The following is an 18828-nucleotide window of genomic DNA, read 5'->3' as shown; positions in this document are numbered from 1 at the left end:
CGTTGACAAAAATATTTTGCCCGATGGTGGTAATAACGACATCTATGAATGACGAAAAGTTGAGGTTTACCTCTATGGCTTGGAATAAAGTGATTTTCTAAAGCGATAACAACCGTCTCGGTAGCTGTTTGGCAAAAAAATGTTCGAGTTAACAGAGTTGAGGTTGAGTTATCTAAAGCAATTTATTATTACGTGGGAACGGACCAAAGAAACCGTTCAAGTTAACCATGTTTTCGAGCTATCCGAGGGCGAGTTATCCATGTTTGACTGTATGGTGCTTGGAATCTGAGTTAATTATCTTAAAAATAATCTGTGCATGGATAGCTAATGACACTGATGCCTTGGTCATCTTCATTGGCTCTCTGGAGTTGTCCTACTTTCGCCTGCCTCTAGCGTCATTATCGTCGTTGATAAATATAAGCGGTAAGCATTAAAAATAAGCGGTAAGAGCACACAACACCGAATTTGAAATTTTTGGCGTCGCAGTTTTCGAGCCTATACCATTGAACGTTTCTGCGGTAGAGCTCTTGGGAAATCCTATAAACACCAACCTATGTCTGTGTCACCATGTCAAACAATGGCTCATTTGAAAGCAGAGATGTTGAAGAACTTAAATAAGCTGAAATAGTCCTTATGTAATTGATGTGCTTTAATCATATTTAATCTCTTTAGTTTTTACTTTTGATTTTGTCAAATTAATACAGGCTTTTATGGATGTATTTCACGTTGTGTGTGAGAGTTGTAGTTTCTTAAGCATTTGATTTTCTTCCGGGTTTTCCTAATCATTTTAGTTGTTATCAATATCAATCTGACCGACCCTTCATGTGACTTCTACAATTAAGTTTGTTTTTAATGTTTTTGTGGTGCTAATATATTTTAGTGCAAAATATGCGACGCTACAAGAAGATTCCTTCATGGAAATAGTGCTGCCAACTAGTGTTGTTTTCTAAATTGCTGAATTTTGAAGACGTCACATCAGGTGACATGGCGAAGGTGGTCAATTTTGGTTTTGACACCATTAAAGATGCATCCTCAGCTCTTTCATCTTCAATTAGGTCAGGATTTAGGACTAATTTTCAGCACACCGTCATTTCAACATCAACAGGACACGTTTTAATAACGAATCAGGGCATACAAATACTAAAGGTTTTGGAACTAAAAAGTCCTATTTATGAGTGTGTTATGACTCACATCAGAGCCTATTATGATAAGTTTGGTGATTGCACAAAATCATTTTTACTTTTGTTAAATGAACTACTCATACAAGTTGCTTACTTGTCTGGAAATCCTACTGGCTTCAATTATTTTCAAGAGAAAGACAGAGTTGCTCAGAGAGTGAAGCTATGCCAAGAGATAGAACATATTCTGGCTCATACAATAAACCATTTGTTTACTTTGATGAGCCAGTATTGTCTTGTGTCAGACATCGCTTTAGTCACTCATGACTCATCTCATCATATCGTAAACCTTATCGCGGGTTACTTCAAGAGTCATCTTGCTGACCAGGAGGCATTTTATCTTGGATTACTTTCAGTTCAGTTGATCGAAGCATGGAGAACATGTAAGACCTTCTCGTCTGTCGACTCTGTTGTACATCATCTCTTAAAAAACAAAAATTATATTCTCCATGAAAATGTCGGCCAATCCTTGTCAGCCTCAGCCTTATTTCCTGGATACTTACTAAGTCGAGGGTTTTGTCGTTTCGAACGTCTACAAAATTCTAAAATTAGTGTGATTGAAGGGAGGTTTGTTTTGTTGTCATGTCCTCTTGACAGCGGTGCTACAGATGGCAATAACATCGCAGAATATTCCCTTCATGATAACGAGGGTATAGATGCAGCTTTATATCACAAACGCGTACGCGCATCAAAAGTCCTTGAGTTGATCACGAGGCTTGGAGTTCAGCTAATCATTACTGTTTACCAACTCTCTACCACTGATAAAGATCTCTGTCAACAACATAATATGGATGTTATTCATGCCCTTCCCGAAGACGAGCTTGAATTCTTATCCAGATCCTGCAACAAAGCAATAGTCTATGATATTAATGATTTAGCTATAGACAATGTTTGCCCATTTAGTAGATGCACTGAAATAACTTTCGGAACAGTTATCTACTCTCATCTCATCCCAAAAGATGCACCTGGTGTGAACACATTAGTATTAGGAGCTCCAACGGAAGGTATCGCTCATCAGCTTAAAGACCTCATTTCAAGCAGTTTGAAAGCAGTAAGAAGCTCACTGGTTTCACGCGATGAAACTCAATGGATGAAGTGAGTAACATTTGCTATGCCTTTGTTTCATTATCTTATCTGGAATGCTCTTTCCTTTTGTTCATGCATCTACACTAACCATTTATTAACTGTATCAATGCACAATGGCATGTCATCATACTCTGAATATTCATCATACCCACCTGCTACCTTATGTAATACCACCTTTACGTGTGAAGTTTCAGTAAAATTCTTTGTTTTGCTGAATGTTTTGTAAGGGCCATTAAAAAACAACCAATTTAAAACCAAAGCCAAAAAGTAAAACCTCTTTCTAATGAAAATTTCATCGATATTTAAAGATAAATTTAACTGAATTGTAAATGAAAGTGCTTACGTATCATCAACAGTTTCTCGCACTTCATTCGTTTTGCCATCATATTTAACTCCCTTTTTTGGTATCATGTAAACTATCCCATTAGCTGCTACCAACTGTTTTCATGCAAGTGCCGATAGGGACCACCCATTTTATTATGTTAATACCACCTTATCTGTTTCTGTTTTTATATTTGATCACTATTTAAATGCACTTTTAGTAATCAAGAGAATATGTTTTATACTTATTTATAATTCACTTTCTTAAATTTGACAAAGAGGAGCATTTTACATATTTTGTTCTGTGCTGATTTATCTTGCAGGAAAAATAAAATAGTTATCGGCTATAACATAATTATTGGGAGGTAAAAAATAGTAATTTTTTGTTAATCTTTCTATTCCTGGTTTAATTGTTGTTTGGTAAAATAGTGCAGGTATATTTTCAGAATTGATGCTCGGTAACTATTTCTGTCAATTTGTTTGTAGCGCAAATATACAAAGTGGTATGTTTTCCAGCTCTTCAAAGAACTCTTCAACCGGTGTGACTAGGAGTAGAATATCAAAAGTTCTGTCAAAAAGCAACAATTTAACTGGTAAATGTTAATTTAGCAATGTTAAAATTGAAATAGTATATAGAGTGTGAATACATATAGAGTGTGAATCATAGCCTTTCGCAAGGATTGTATATTTAGTGCAAAAATTATCCCTTACATTCTGAATGCAATATTTTCCTCTTCTGATTGGTTTATTAAGAAGTAACAGTCCACATAAAATGATTTTTATTTGATTATGTCCGAGAAATTCACTCAAAAATTTCACAAATTATGTGGATATTATGTGAAACCAGAATAGTTTGTTGGTTTATTTTACTTGTGTTTTAAGATCTACTACATTAATTGTAAAATTTAATAACAAGCATATTCTACTTTCAGATTTTGTGGAGATCATGAAGTTAGTTGGCAGTTTTTGCTATAATGATATAGCAAAAATATCAGCCTATTAATAGGGTGATATATTATATTGTGACCAATCATAATCCAACTTGCTGCTGATGAAAGTCTTATTGTTCAGCTCGAGTTCAAAACTTTGTTTCTAGTGCTACATAGAATCAGTATGTCTCACTAATTTCTAGCACACTTACACTGGTTCTCAGGCTATACTTCACAAACCTGTTCAATCACCAATACCTTTTTCTATCATGACTTCATTTGCAGCATCGAAATAATCACAGAGGAAGTGCTTTATCTACAGGATATTTACTAAGTTTTGTAGCCTGAAGTAAAAGTTCTTATTTGTAAATGCTTTTTTCCTTTCCAGCTGTTTACTATCAGTGCAACTGTACATGGTTTTAGCTCACCTGCAACTGTTGTCATATGTTAGTCAGGTACTAGCCTAGGAGTAGGTACTAGACTTTTGTGTCTTAGCTATAAAGCTCTGTTTGTAGCACAAACGATCTTCATAGTTCATTATCATAATGCCAGTCTGCTAAAACTGTGACAATTTATGAATGATTATGTCAGACTAACTCGACGCATGTAAAAAGGTCCAAAAAGGATAAATAAAGTGAAAACGTTTTTTGTCAGTTTGAAGACCAATCAAAATTGAGTTCTTAATAATTTTGAATTACAAACATTACCTGACATCTTGTATACAATAAATATGAGTCTGAAGGTTTGTTAATTTCCATTTCAAATTAGAAATAGCTGGTTGATAAACTTTGACAATGTTGATCTGTCATATAACATCTCTCTCTCCTCCCCTCTCTCTATCTCCCTCTCTCTCTCTATTTCTCTCTCTCTATCTTCCTCTCTATCTCCCTCTCTCTATCTCCCGCTCTTTCTCTCTCTATCTCCCTCTTTCTCTCTCTTTATCTCCCTCTTCCTATATCTCTCTCGCTATCTCCCTCTCTCTATCTCCCTCTCTCTATCTCCCTCTCTCTATCTCTCTATCTCCTCTCCCTATCTCCCTCTCTCTATCTCCCTCTCTTTCTCCCTCTCTCTATCTCTCCCTCTCTCTATCTCCCTCTTCTCTCTCTATCTCCCTCTTCCTATATCTCTCTCCCTATCTCCCTCTTTCTCTCCCGCTCTTTATCTCTCCTTCTCTCTATCTCCCTTTTTCTCTCCCTCTCTCTATCTCATTTTCTCTCTCTTCTCCCTCTCTCTCTCTATCCTTCTCTCTATCTCCCTTTCTCTATCTCCCACTCTTTCTCTCTCCCTCTCTTTATCTCCCTCTTTCTCTCTCTCTCTCTCTCTCTCTCTCTCTCTCTCTCTCTCTCTCTTTTTATCTCCTTCTTCCTATATCTCTCTGGCTAGCTCCCTATCTCTATCTCCCTCTTTCTCTCTCTTTATCTCCCTCTTCTTATATCTCTTTTGCTATCTTCCTCTTTTTCTCCTGCTGTTTGTCTCTCCCTCTCTCTATCTCCCTTTTTCTCTCCTCTCTATCTCCCTCTCTCTATCTCCCTCTCTCTATCTCCCTCTCTCTATCTCCCTCTCTCTATCTCCCTCTCTCTATCTCCCTCTCTCTATCTCCCTCTATCTATCTTCCTCTCCTTCTTTCTCCCTCTTTCTATCTCTCCCGCTCTCTATCTCCCTCGCTCTATCTCCCTTTCTCTATCTCCTCTCTATCTTTCTCTCTCTATCTCCCTCTCTCTATCTTTCTCTCTATCTCCCTCTCTTTCTATCTTCCTCTCTTTCTATCTCCCTCTCTCTATCTCCCTCTCTCCCTATCCTTATCTCTTTCTCTATCTCCCTCTTCCTATATCTCCCTCCCTATCTCCCTCTTTCTCTCCCGCTCTTTATCTCTCTCTATCTCCCTCTTTTTCTCCCTCTCTCTATCTCCCTATCTCGCTCTATTTCCCTCTTTCTCGCCTTCTCTATATCTGTCTCCCTCTCTCTATCTCCCTCCCTATCTCCCTTTTTCTCTCCCGCTCTTTATCTCTCTCTATCTCCCTCTTTTTCTCCCTCTCTCTATCTCCCTATCTCGCTCTATTTCCCTCTTTCTCGCCTTCTCTCTATCTGTCTCCCTCTCTCTATCTCCCTATCTATCTCCTTCTCTCTATCTCCCTATATCCCTCTTTCTCTCCCGCTCTTTATCTCTCCCTCTCTCTATTTCCTTCTTTCTCTCCCTCTCTGTATTTCCCTCTATCTATCTCCCTCTATCTATCTCTCTATCTCCCTCTTTCTATCTCTCCCTCTCCCTATCTATCTCCTTCCCTATCCATCCCCTCTTCTCTATCTCCCTCTCTCTATCTCCCTTTCTCTCTATCCCTCTCTCTGTCTCACTCTATCTCCCTCTCTCTATCTCACTCTATCTCCCTCTCTCTATCTCCCTCTCTCCATATCTCTCTCTTTCTACAGTTTTATAGTTTGTCTAGAATGGTTCTTAATTGAAAAATTATATTTAAAATTTATCAGCTTATACAAGTCTCAGTCTGCCTGCGTTTATAAGTCTGGATGATCGTCTTGTAACAAGATTATAAAAAATCGTCTTCTCCTGACAGATGCTTATTATTTAATGGTGTGAAGTTCGCAGCTTCAGTCTGGTGAAGTTTTAAAAGAAACCTCCATAGATCTCTCACTATTTTGTAGTTGGCTTGTAGGTTGGTCCGTATTATTACATATGTGAAAGGATGTTGAGGCATACTGCTTTGATTAGGCTACAAACTTACCATTACCTCATAGTATAGCTTGTGGCAGCGAAAGCACTATTATGACATTGTTTCTAAATCTCTCAGCACATTTTACCTTGGTAGATATCAGCTCTATTTTTTACTAAGACTGGTTTGTGTATTGATCATAAGTCGATTTGTGCCTTCGCTCTTTACTCTGAAATTTGTGGCTGGTTTGAGATCCTTATTAAATGGAAATTGTAATAATAATCAATATTTTAGCCCTTTAATCATTAAAACCAGTTTAATCTCATCTAATAGTTGTGATCAACCCTTGGTAACCTGGTTTAATGCAACGCAAATCTGTCTTTCTGCCATTATCATGGATTGATCTTTCAAGTGATCAATTCAGCTCAATACATTCAGGTCTAAAGAGGGAGAGTATAACCCAAGTTTTGCCTTGTTTGAAGACAGGAGGAAAAGCTTGCTTGTTTCTCTTTTTAGAACCCCCCCCCCCAGAGTACCTCTGCACAATAGCCGTTGGTGGGACATTCGAGCTTGTTCTCCACCATATCATTGACAAACACCTGCAAGAACTGTCAGTCATATCGCATGGCGTTACTATGTTGACCATCCTTAGAGACTCTCTAATCTGCATACCTCAGCTGTTGCATGAGAATGCATATGGTCCTGCTAAGCCCCGTTGGTTGGAGACCCTCACCGTAACCAAGAACCGACTGCATCAAGGCGATTCTGTTGGGGTAGATGCTGTTGAAGGCACGATAACTACCCATTCAGAGACTGAGTCATTCCATAGCAAGTGTCAACTAATAGTTGAAGTATTACTTGCTTTACGTCAATTCCTGCATCTTCAGTCTGCAATCTAGTCAAATAAACCTTTAAATATACAGTTTGCTTTGGTACCTGCTGACACTTACAGACATCTGTTCATATCAGACGCTTTTATTTTCTCTAAAATATTCTTAATTCTTTCTCCATTGGTCTGTGATTAAAACTTTTAAATGCTGAATCATTGCTAAATTAATGGTTTAAAGTGTTTTTGTTGGGCACCCAGACTAAATTCTTCATCTCTACACCTGCCTGTCTCACAGTTCACAAAGCGCTTATGTGCACTCACAATGTCATATGTCACTAGACTTCTTTGTTCAATGATGTAATAACAGGAATCTTTCTTTTTATTAACTCTATTGATACATGTAAGTTTGTTAGCATAGCTAAATACAATCACTGTCCGGTACAAACTGCTAATTAAGAGTTGTTCTCCTTTTAATCAAGAGCAGTCAACTACATCAACAACTTAGCAAGTTTCATTGATTTTTTATTATCATAAAGTGACAGCTAACTGTTCAGAATTCATTCAATTGTACTAGTCATTATTTTTACTTGGCTCACCTGCCATAGCATTTTACCACTGTCAGTACTGTTCTTTTGTATTACAAACAAGTAAAGTTGCCATGATTCATTTTATGAAAGTAACTTATCAATAACACTTGTAGCAGTCAATGAATTTGAGTTCTTTGTCTGCATTTCGAAAGAATTCCTTGTTCACACATGAGGGCCGGGAGGTTAGAGAGCCAGACTATTTCAACAATTGTTTAGCTGCAAAAAAGTGGTGCATAAATGACCAAGATGCTTTGGCAGCATCTTCCTTTTTATACCTACTATTGATAGCCACATTTGACAGTGTCTTCATGAACACACAAAAAATTGATCAAGATAAATCCAACTCATGTCAACAATAATGCAGCATTTCAAATCTGTACTAAGGCAAACATATAATAAAAGTTGTCTTTATAACTGTACTTAAAACACTCATGAACTGGTTTGTTGTTCGACGTGAATCAGCAAATATGAGTTACAGTTAAAGTGAGCAGCCCGGTGTGATTCAATAGTGTCATAGCTGAATAAAAACACAAAGATACCCATTAGCAGTTGCCTTGAAACAACTGTTTGATTGATCTGATGATTGTTAAGAAAGTAAAGTCTCACATGGTTTGGGTTGTCAATAAAGGAAAACTGATAATTGTATTGTTCTGTTCGCAAGCTGCGACCACCCATCAAGTTAACCATCAAGTTTGTAAAGGTTCCGGCTGATTTCTGGGTTGTGAATGTTAATCATTAATATGGAGTTCTCTCCATATAGAGTTGTTTTTTGATTGACAACTTATTTACATCTTTTAATAATATCAAAGCTAATAAAAAAACAAAAATCAAGATAATCATAGCAACTGACTTGTGAATATAATAGACAAGGTGGCCAAATATATCTATATTTTATGGTGAATATTTAGACTCAACTAGGCAAGATACACCTTGTCAGGGAAATCAACTGATGTCGTCTTTAAATTTGACACTTTCGTCTGGGAGGTTTTAGGCTCAATACTATTTCAGTGTTACCTGTTTGCTTGGATAAACACTTTGTGAACTCCCAACCTACATATAAGCAGTGCTGCCGAGCTGTATTCATCTGAATGCCTTGTTACGTGGAGGACCACAAAAACATTAAAAGGTATACACAGCAGTTATTAGTTAAAAATGCTAGATACAAGATTTATACTTCACGTAACATAAGAGATCGCTTTTTGAGCAAACCCTGTACTCTAGGCATTCACTATGCTCCTCAACAGTTAACAAATCACTTTGACGCAAGCGTTGATATAATTGAAGCATCGATTTGCTGCCATGGAATTAGCTTTTTGCCAGCAATCAAACAACAAAAAGTTTTGTGATCTGTACAAGTTACAGTTACAATACAACAAATGTGCAACATAAAAACAGCAAATGCTCATGTAAACCAAATACAAAACAATGATTTCCTTACAATTAGTGATGGAAGCAGCAAAACCCATGCAGCAATTCATAAACAACGGCAAAGGCTTCCCTTCTCCAAAATATAATTCACTTATACAGTCTTTTGAAGATTAAAGGCTTTGTCTCTGCTGGCGTTCATTGCTTTTCTGCTGGTTTCTTAATCTTTCACTTTGATTTTATAATCTGTCCGCAGTTAGCTATCCTAATGTACTTTATCCTTTACTTTAAGCCCTCTTGTTAAAGCTCATTATCCCTTGGATAGTACATGAGATTACTAACATGTGGATAGAAAGTGTGATTGGGAATTAAAATCTCTTGCATCAATGACAAACAGCAACATAAATCAACTATGTCTGTGTTAGTTGCATCCTTGAACAATTACAACGCTAGATTTTTTTAGGTTTGATGACCAGTTTACTTTCAATGATTAGTAATACTGTCTCATCATCGTAACTATCTGCTTCTGAAGGATATACTCTACAATCTACATGGACTCTTCATAGAGCTGATATTTATTATTAATGTTATACATTGAACAGACGGAGTACAGAGTAGAAAGAGTCAAAAGCTAAACAAGCTTTTTAAGTAAAAATAAATCATATAGATAATAAAAGATTCAGTATCAAAAAATTTTTATCCATCAAGTCCGTCTAAAAATTATAAATTATGTATAAGTTTTAGAATCATTTGACCTGGAATAATACGATTAAAATAATTAAAATTCTAACAAAAGTGAAATAATATAAAAATTGTTAATAGTTAGACATATTCCTGCCGGCTGCTAACAAAATTGAGCTGTGGAGGATGAGGTGTACAGCGACTGTAGTTCAACAAATTACTTCTATTAATAGTTTTCTGAGTCGAACAGTTAGAGCAGTCTGAGCAGCTCACCGTATTACTGCTTTCGGTCAGACAGTTGGGGCAGCAGTCTGCCCTCCATGCTTGGTTATTATTCTGACTCATGTTGCCTTTATTTTCCTGATTTCCTGCGCTTAATCTAGCCCAATCTCTGTTTTGAATTGTTGTTGTTTGGGGTGAGTTGGGGTAGGCCGCTATCTGTGGATATTGTCTTAGTTGATGATTCACGGGCAAGACAAAAGTTTCATGAGGGTGTAGAGATGCCGCCCTTGGCGATGTAATTGAAATCGGTGGAGCATATATATCGTGTAGTTGAGTTCTCAGTTTATTATTACGGCCTCGGATTTGCATCTCTTGATCAACTTACGTTAAAAAATGTGCCATGAATAAATAAACAACTGTGAAGAAATTAGTACCCCTGCTGGCTCTATATATTCAGTAGTCATAGAGTTTACACTAGATGCAATTAAAGTACGTAATAGAAACAAAGTATGCTGCCGGATTGTGACTCTCTGTTGTTCATTATTGCAATATCTTCACTAATTGAGTTTAATAGGAAACTTATGACATTTCGATATAATTGTTCAGCCAAGGTCAGGTTGTCATGACACTCACCATGTATGTTGAAATATTATCATTAGCTGCCAATTACTCCTGCCAGCAGGGAATACACATACGGCATAGCCTATGAGGCTTCAGTTTGTTTATAGGACATATTTGTTCAGCCTTATTTCACAGACCATCTGGATTTTGTTAAGCTGTAAACTAGATAGATTATAGATGCTCGTATAATAAAATTGGAGGACCACATTTCCTACGCCAAGTAGTTACTAGCAATCTGTTTACTAACAATTTCATTACATATTGTTATTACTGAAGCGAAGTGATCCAAAAATGGCTTTTATTTAATTCGTTTTAGGTGAATCTTCACACTTCCAAGGGAGTTCTCTGCAAGAAGAGACAAGAATAAAAAACATACTCACAGGCCTCAAAAATACCCTAGAAATCGTTTAGCTAATTTGTTTGCATTTGCAATAAGGGCAAGTATTGTTCAGTAGCTCTCTGGCACTCAGATATTCATGTACCAAATAGTTAAAAGAACAATCAACGTAGTTCATATTTTGTTTGCTTACCGCTCCATTGGCTATCTCGGCGTAGACATGTCTTTCTTGGGCTGGAAGGGTGTGCAAATAGCCATCATTATTAGAGGGATGCATATTAGCATATTTCCTACAGCGTAGAACATAGTCAGTTACAGCCAGGTTTGTTTGTTTATCTCCTAAGTGATAGGGATGCCTAAAGCACCTGCTGCAAGGACTAAGAGCAACACCCATCGCTGCCACCATAGAACTTCATTAAGCTTTCCCTGTTGAAATGCTTTCTTCACTGATGAACTAATATCAATTGTAGCATTCAGAAACCAATTTATAATCTTATGTAACAGCGCATGAGATGACAAGGCGTAGCAAATGTGCAATCAGCTTGTAACATTGAACTAATCTAAATAAAACCACTTTTGTGTCGAGTGCACCTACGAACCATTGTTGGGAAATTGCAGTTTATTCATGCTAGCTGGAACGTGTTATGTAACAGGCCCTACACTATGCTTGTAACCACTGGAAGTGAATGCTGTCTGTCTATAGACGGCTTAATCTGTCTCGCTGCCAATGTGCCTTTTCAATGAAAATAATTTATGATGTCTCGTATCAGTGTCTGTTAATTATGGAATTTTTGTAACCTGACTAGACTCAGTTTTTTCAACTTCAACTTGGTTCAAATTTCAAAATCTCTAACACAATAAAAGGAAAAAATGTACGGTATACTTCGCTATAGTAAATTGTAGCTTCGTGCATTTTACAGTTTTATAGCGCTGTAAAATAATAGTATTAATGTAGCATTGTATAATGCAATGTTTTGACATTCCTTGTTTTTGCAACCAACAAGTAGGAAGAGCTAGTAGGAAAGGGTCCTGTTGAGACATGTTCATTTAAAACAATTTGTTAACACCTCTGTTGTTAATAAATATGACAAAATTAATATTTCACAATTTAACCCAAATGGGCAGTTATGTCTATTCATGCTATATTTATACATAACCAAATGACGGATCAACATTGTAATTGTGTTTCGATTTATTTCCAAGTGTTCATATACATTTTAGCCAGTTTCACAAAAAATAATGATTCAAATTGAAATATGGTGATGCCATACGGAAGATTTTGCTTAACATTACGGTGTTAACAAACTGTTTTTCTTGAATACGATCTAAAGCCTAATCCTCACCCCACCGTGAACAGCCGGAGGTGTACCTGCGGTCATCAGCGGTACCAGGGTAAGCTGTATGTTTCTAGCTTCTGGTTATGTATCGAAGGTGATAACGTGAGGAAGAAATGTTCTGCTTCGAGACAATGGTATCTTTTATGCATGGAGTTAAAATATAAAGAATGTTTCCAGGTCAACGTGGTATTCATTTCTTTATCCCAAAGAAAGAGTCGGTGTATTGCCCAACCCCTTGTGGAAAGCGTACGGGCAATGCATTCTGGGTGCATATGCCACCTGTGCACAGTTTTCACTACCGGCGACATCACACAACCTAAGCAAGCGCCCTTAGAAAAACTCAACTCGCTGAGCTTTGCTGGTGGCCACCGCCGACAGATATTTTACTGCCGGTTCAGATCAGCCTACTGGTTCTCAGCAACCACCGGCAGCTGTCGGTTGCATTACCACCACTCCTTACGGTGGGTTGAGAACCAGGCTTAACACAGCTTTACAACAGGATGTCATCCTTGTCCTTGGTAGCAACTATCAGTTTCACGATGTTGTAAGGTTCACATGTGAAAAATTAGGTAAAGCTTTCAATGCTCCAGAGTGTATACTGAAAAAATGAAATAATAGGTAAAATTTGTTATAGCAGGCGATTTTAAAGTTTAAATATGGCATAGACAACATTTCAAACACGTGATATTGTTATTCTATTTGCCAATGTGCCATGGGAGGTAAGTCCTTAACTATTTTAAATACCCAGTTTACACACCATATAAAGGCCCTGGTGCTGCGTGTATGATTCATGTTAGATAAACTTAAAACAGCCAATTAAGTCTGCTTAGAATTAAGAGTGTGTCGGATTTTTAATAGTATACAACTAAAAGTTGTATACTATTAAAGCCAAAGTGTACAACCAAAGGTTGTATAAATCAACATTAAATCTTGCTCAGAAAGCTTATTTTAAAGGAAACCCTTTCATACAACTTCATTCTCAGTGACTTACTTGATAGGGAAGACTCCTCGCTGCCATAAACAGAATCCAACGATCAGTGCAAGAAGTATTACAACTGTGAGCGCTATGATCACAACTATTATAAAAATTCCATTAGGACTGTTTTGATCATCCGCCCGATATGGCAGAGTCGAACTCCGAGCGGGTATAATTTTCTCAAGTATCGTCTTCGTTGTTGTTGAAGTAGTAGGTAGACTCTGTGATGTAGGTGAGGTAGATGTGAGGTAGACTCTGTGTATCTACATGTATAATGACCGTTGTTTCAGGAGTATTTCCTGGACATTGGCACTCGCTGGTACTGGTGTGGCACTGCAGCGTTAGAGGATTGAATGTCTCATTTTCTGGACACAGACAATGAGAGCAGGATAGTCCTTGACATCTGTAGTAGCTCTGGCAGTTGCGAGAGTCGGTAAAGTTGGTGACAGGGTAACGCATTCTTAGGGGAACGGATTCACTGCAGGCTGCAAACAGATGCAATGGTACATCATTAAAATATGTTCTGTCAGCTAGTGTCAAGTCCAAGCATCTGCCAACTGTATGAGCAGCTGCTGCCACAGCTTTCTATTCTAGTCATCTGCCTTTGATAGACTTTATGCTTCTCATTAGACAGACAACAGCATTAAATATAGCATTGGCCAAGATTGTATATCGCTTCTCAAGCCCGGTGGTTATAGCAATTATTTCTACGTCTGCGGGAGAGATAGGAGCTGACTTTTTCAAAAAATCAACTCAAGCAATAGTTTTAAAGTTGGCTAATTAATAGAGCAAATACATTCTTACAACGTGACGCATTGTACATTTACTTCAAATATTTCAAACTCTTTCTTGTACTGTTCTCGTGTTTACAAGCTTTGCCTTACAAAACTATAGATATGAAATTATATTACCCAAATGAAAAACAAACAAGTTTATCAATCACGCACCGAGTATATTCAGTCTCAAACAGATATTCGCAAGTCTAAGTAGAGTAAATAGGTAACCATTGACAGTAGCAGTTACGTATGAAGATTACTATGTCTAGGTATTTGACCAGACTAGAATTTGCATAAAACTCCAATTTGCTGGTATCAGACAATTGAGGAGGAACCCATTTAGTCAGGTTTCCAGCTTCACAGGCATTCAGTAGTGCAGAAATGCTGGTTAACTAATCTAAATGAACCATATTGCCAGCAGCTGGGCTCAACAAGTCTCTAATTTCAAGGTAGACCTCAATGGAATGCAACACCCTTTTATGATGGACTTGTTAGATGAGAGCGGGTATAACCATATCTAAAGGCAGCAACGTGATACACTCATAAAGATTGTGACCACCAAGTGCTTGCTCATAAGTGGTCGGATCACAAAGGAAAATTGTCTGGCTGCAGAAAGACGTTTCAAAATGTTCATCTATGTATTTGCTTGTGAAGAATAAGCCAACTTTCACTCAGTCTCAGTTATTACTAGCAAGTATATTATTAGGTTTGTACTTGACCCTACTTTTTGGATATTACGAAGAGGAGAGATTGTGTTGGCTGGCTTGTTCTTGTCCTCTTATTTATCCCTGAACCTATGAAAAGAAGAGCTTGTAATTGGCTTCTTTTTTTCTTTGTAACTGTTTCTCAACCTACAAAGACGCGAGTTTGTTAAGGGTAGCTCATTGCTCTTCATCTCAATTTTTATTTCCAAGGACTATAACATATCCTCTAAGCGTCTAGTCATTTTATGTAATTAGTTTTATACACAATCTGCAAGCATTCTGTATGTCTCATTCACATACAAATGGGTGTTTTCATGTCTTTCTTCCATCGTTCTCCCCAATTTTTCGATGACATCTAGCTCTTCATCTTCCAACTCACTCAGAGTGATCACACTTTCTGTGTCATTTTTGTGCCTTTTTTCAGCTCTTTGCTGATCATGGTCTGCCATGCCTTCTGTTATTGTCTTCCTTAACTATTAGCACTTTCCTCCCGATTATTTTTGCAGCTTCTGACACAAGAATGTCAGGGTGTTCTAACCTCACACTTATAGGTTCGGCATAAATTATTGTGTTATCGAAATTTGTATAACAAATTTCAAACAAGATAATATATTTTCGTAGTCAAAATTGTGCATTTTGCAATCACGTGTAAAAGACTCACCTTTTGTAGCTAAGAGTACTTGTCTTATATAAAACTATGATGACATAACTTTTGTCAAAACATAAACATTGCAAGACCCAACTTGGTACATGTGATGCACAACATTTGCCAAAAATAGACATTTTATTTTTTAGTCACAAAGTGATACAACTTAACTTCACAGACAGATGTATCATAACATTGGTTTTGAGAGAAAACTTTGAAGACAGACTCAAGTTGAGACTGTTAATTCTAGAGCGAGTTCATTGCATTGCATGTCAGCAATGATTGCCAATATAACTAAATCTGTAAACATTGCATAACTTGTGTAAATGCAATGATTTCTTGGAAATGTTATGGCAATGTTGCAATAATAAGTTAAAGGTTTTCAAATAAACGCATAGCGTCTGTATTTGCTCAGACTGACAATCAATCCAACAGAAATGAGTCATCAAGATTAAATTGTTCTCCTTCTTTAAGATATCTTCATATCTTACATATTATTAGTTTGCACCGACAACTTGTCTCTTTTTTGATCGATTTCACTGGTTTTCCAGACAATGGCTACAGCAACTTTACATTAGTTCAATGAGGAATAGCACATGTTCAGTGTCTACTTACGGCGATTTATTCATTTCTTTCTACACAGCAAAGTATATTCCGCAAAGTACAACTAATAACACATATTTTATATGTCTACAATAAAGGAAAACAAATTTATGCTTTACTATAAAAAGAGCAGTGCATATCTGTTTCTCGTCCATCCGCATCCAGGGGTCAAGGTTAAGTTACAAAAAAGGTTTCAGTGATACTCCAGCTTGTGAAGTTTAGAGATCAAATTCAACACTGTAACATCTTCACCAATTGATTGCCTTGAAATATTTATTAACCATTTATTAACACAACAAACTAAAAGGTCATGAAAATTGTCTATGTAATTATAGATGTAACGCTAAACGTAGGTCCTCAGAAACAAAACTATACTTTCCAATAAAAGGAGTAACCCCTACCTGTTTTTCGTCTATCTGCATCCAGGAGTCAAGGTTAGGATAAAAATTAGCTTCCAATGATAATCCAGCTGGTGACATTTATATATGAAAATCAACACTGTAACATCTGCACATATCGATTGCATTGAAGTATTTATTAACCATTTATTAACCCAATGATCATGAAAGCAATAAATCATAAAAATGTCATGAAAGCTGTCTATATAATAGATGTAAAGCTATACATATTTTTATCCCAAGTGAAGCAAAATATGTGACCATTTAAATAGAGTTTTCGCAGTTTCCTTTAATGGACACTTTATGTAATGTATAGCTTTTTAATGTATATAACCTGATATAAGGTAAGCAAGCAATGAGCAGTATCATGAGTTTGTGAAAGTACAGTTGGCTACTAATACAAACAATATTTGCAATAATAGCTTGCAAAGAGTACACAACTTCAAAGTGTATTTAATAAGGTTTAATCAAGTCTGGGCTTAGCCAAAATATTTTTGTTTATTCGTTCACTCATGTTCTTTTTTATCTAAAACTTGATTCATTTTATATAGGAAAATGACTAAAAGAAGCAAGTAGCCCCAATTCCAGCTAGCTCAGGGAAGGTAAATCTAGAAAGAGAAACTGATGTTGACAATACTTATGAAAAACTGGAGAAGATAATAAATGATGAGATACAGTGAATAACATAACTCGCAAGTATGTTCACAGCTATCTCCCTTTCTGTTATTTGATGGTAATTGATTTGGAAAACTCATCATACTATCCAGAGATAAGAAGATGTGAATATGCCAGGTGAGCTGCATTTTGACAGATTGCATAGTGTATAGCCACAATCTACATTTTAAAAGTGACAATATTCAGGCTACTGTCTAATTAAAATAAATAAGACAAATTCTATCGATACTACCCCAGTTCTTTACATTATTTACATGTGTAAAGAAATGATGTTATATCACATTCTTTTAATATGATTTGTCTGCTATGTATCTTTTCAAGTTTACATAAGGCGATTGTCAAAGTTTGTAGCATGCTGAACAGCGAATAACTCAGAATTTCCAATAAGTTAATTTCTGTTTACCTTACCTTAGAAAACTTGTGTCTACAAGATCAGCAATATCCTTATGTGCAGTGAGATAGCGCAATATGACTTCTCACAAGATGCGTGAATTAGAGGTAGTAAAATGTTCATTTACTAAACTGAACATTAGAAATTGATAAGATTATACTATTATAAAATAATATAATATTTCACTTTGTTATAAAACTTGTAATATAAAGTACAGAATTTACTCATTCAATATGTACTACACTATTATTATAGCAACAGTAATAACACTATATGTTATAGTGTTTCATTACCTGCCATAATATATGTGATATGATTTAATACAACATGTTATAATTTGATGCAATTCAATACATGTAGGGCCTACATTATACTATAATATATTATAAACTGATGTAATTCAATATAGACTCTATGATGATCTTTACTATAATCTTCACCGCAATCGTCACCATAATCTTCACCATAATTTTTACCATAAGCATAACCGTAATCTTTGTCGAATCTCTACCTTAATTCTTGGCATTAACTTTACTGTAATATGTACCGTAACTTTTATCGTTATCTCAACCAAAATATTTTCTGTATTTTCTAGCGTAATCTTTACCGTAATCTCTACCGAAATCTTTGCCATCATCTTTACTATCAATAAAGGTACAGCTGTTTGTTTGAAGTTACATGAATGACTGTCTTCAAAAAAGATTGCATCATGTGGTATTTGAACTTCCAACTATCAGCATGGCTGCCCATCACGCTACCTTTTTCTCAATTACCAACTCATTATTGTTGTAAGATAATTGCATAATTACCCATGGCACATCAGACGGCCGGGGTATTAGTATAGCATGACACGACATGTTATAAGATTATCTGATAAAATTATGTATGTATTAAAGAATACTACAGTATAGCGCAAGACAACTTATTATACTTTGTATGGTTTGTTATAAACTGATTTAACACCGCATAATACCAAGCAAGTGGATATAGCATATTGGAACAATACATAAAGTAATAAAGTTTATATATACAATATATTAATAGCAGTTTTTGTTTGTCTGTTGTTGGTGTGTCCAGTTATAGCATTAAAGTTATGGAAATTATCAATCTACTTGGCCTTGGATTTGAACTTGGAACCTTAAGGTTTGCAGACAAGTGTGCTTACCACTAGGTTAGGCAGGTACATTGCTGAACAAAGAAATAATTGTGGCCATACTCATTACACCAGTAGCACTCCGTACTCTTGAAGTCTTTGATAAATGTTTTTGGTTAATACTAGCGTGATTGAAGGCCATAATTGATTGCATGAGAGATCATTATGTCTAGCCATACTCTTGTGTGTGCTCTTATTAAGTAAGTTGATTTACCAACTTATAAGTTAATTCTAGTCAGCTTAAGTTACTCTTAAGTTACTCAAGTTCATTGGGTAATTATTTCATTACCCGTGCATTCCCAGATATTTACTATTTAAATTATAATACAGTAGAATATTAAACACTG

The 18828-nt window shown here is 36.3% G+C and overlaps 1 protein-coding gene across 1 annotated transcript in view; it reads left to right on the top strand.

The window, feature by feature from the left end:
* The first annotated feature begins 1323 nt into the window (after positions 1-1323).
* LOC137389874 (uncharacterized) overlaps positions 1324-18828 on the top strand; it is a 549220-nt gene continuing 531715 nt past the window's right edge. The window contains exons 1-2 of the mRNA XM_068076024.1: positions 1324-2273; positions 3072-3178. Coding sequence (XP_067932125.1) covers positions 1399-2273; positions 3072-3178 — 982 coding nt within the window. The 5' untranslated portion in view covers positions 1324-1398. The remainder of the gene's footprint in view (positions 2274-3071; positions 3179-18828) is intronic.

The sequence above is a fragment of the Watersipora subatra genome, chromosome 3 (assembly GCF_963576615.1).
Source record: "Watersipora subatra chromosome 3, tzWatSuba1.1, whole genome shotgun sequence".
Taxonomy (NCBI): Eukaryota; Metazoa; Bryozoa; class Gymnolaemata; order Cheilostomatida; family Watersiporidae; genus Watersipora; species Watersipora subatra.
Note: the sequence above shows the minus strand (reverse complement) of the source record. Positions and strands in the feature narration are given on the sequence as shown.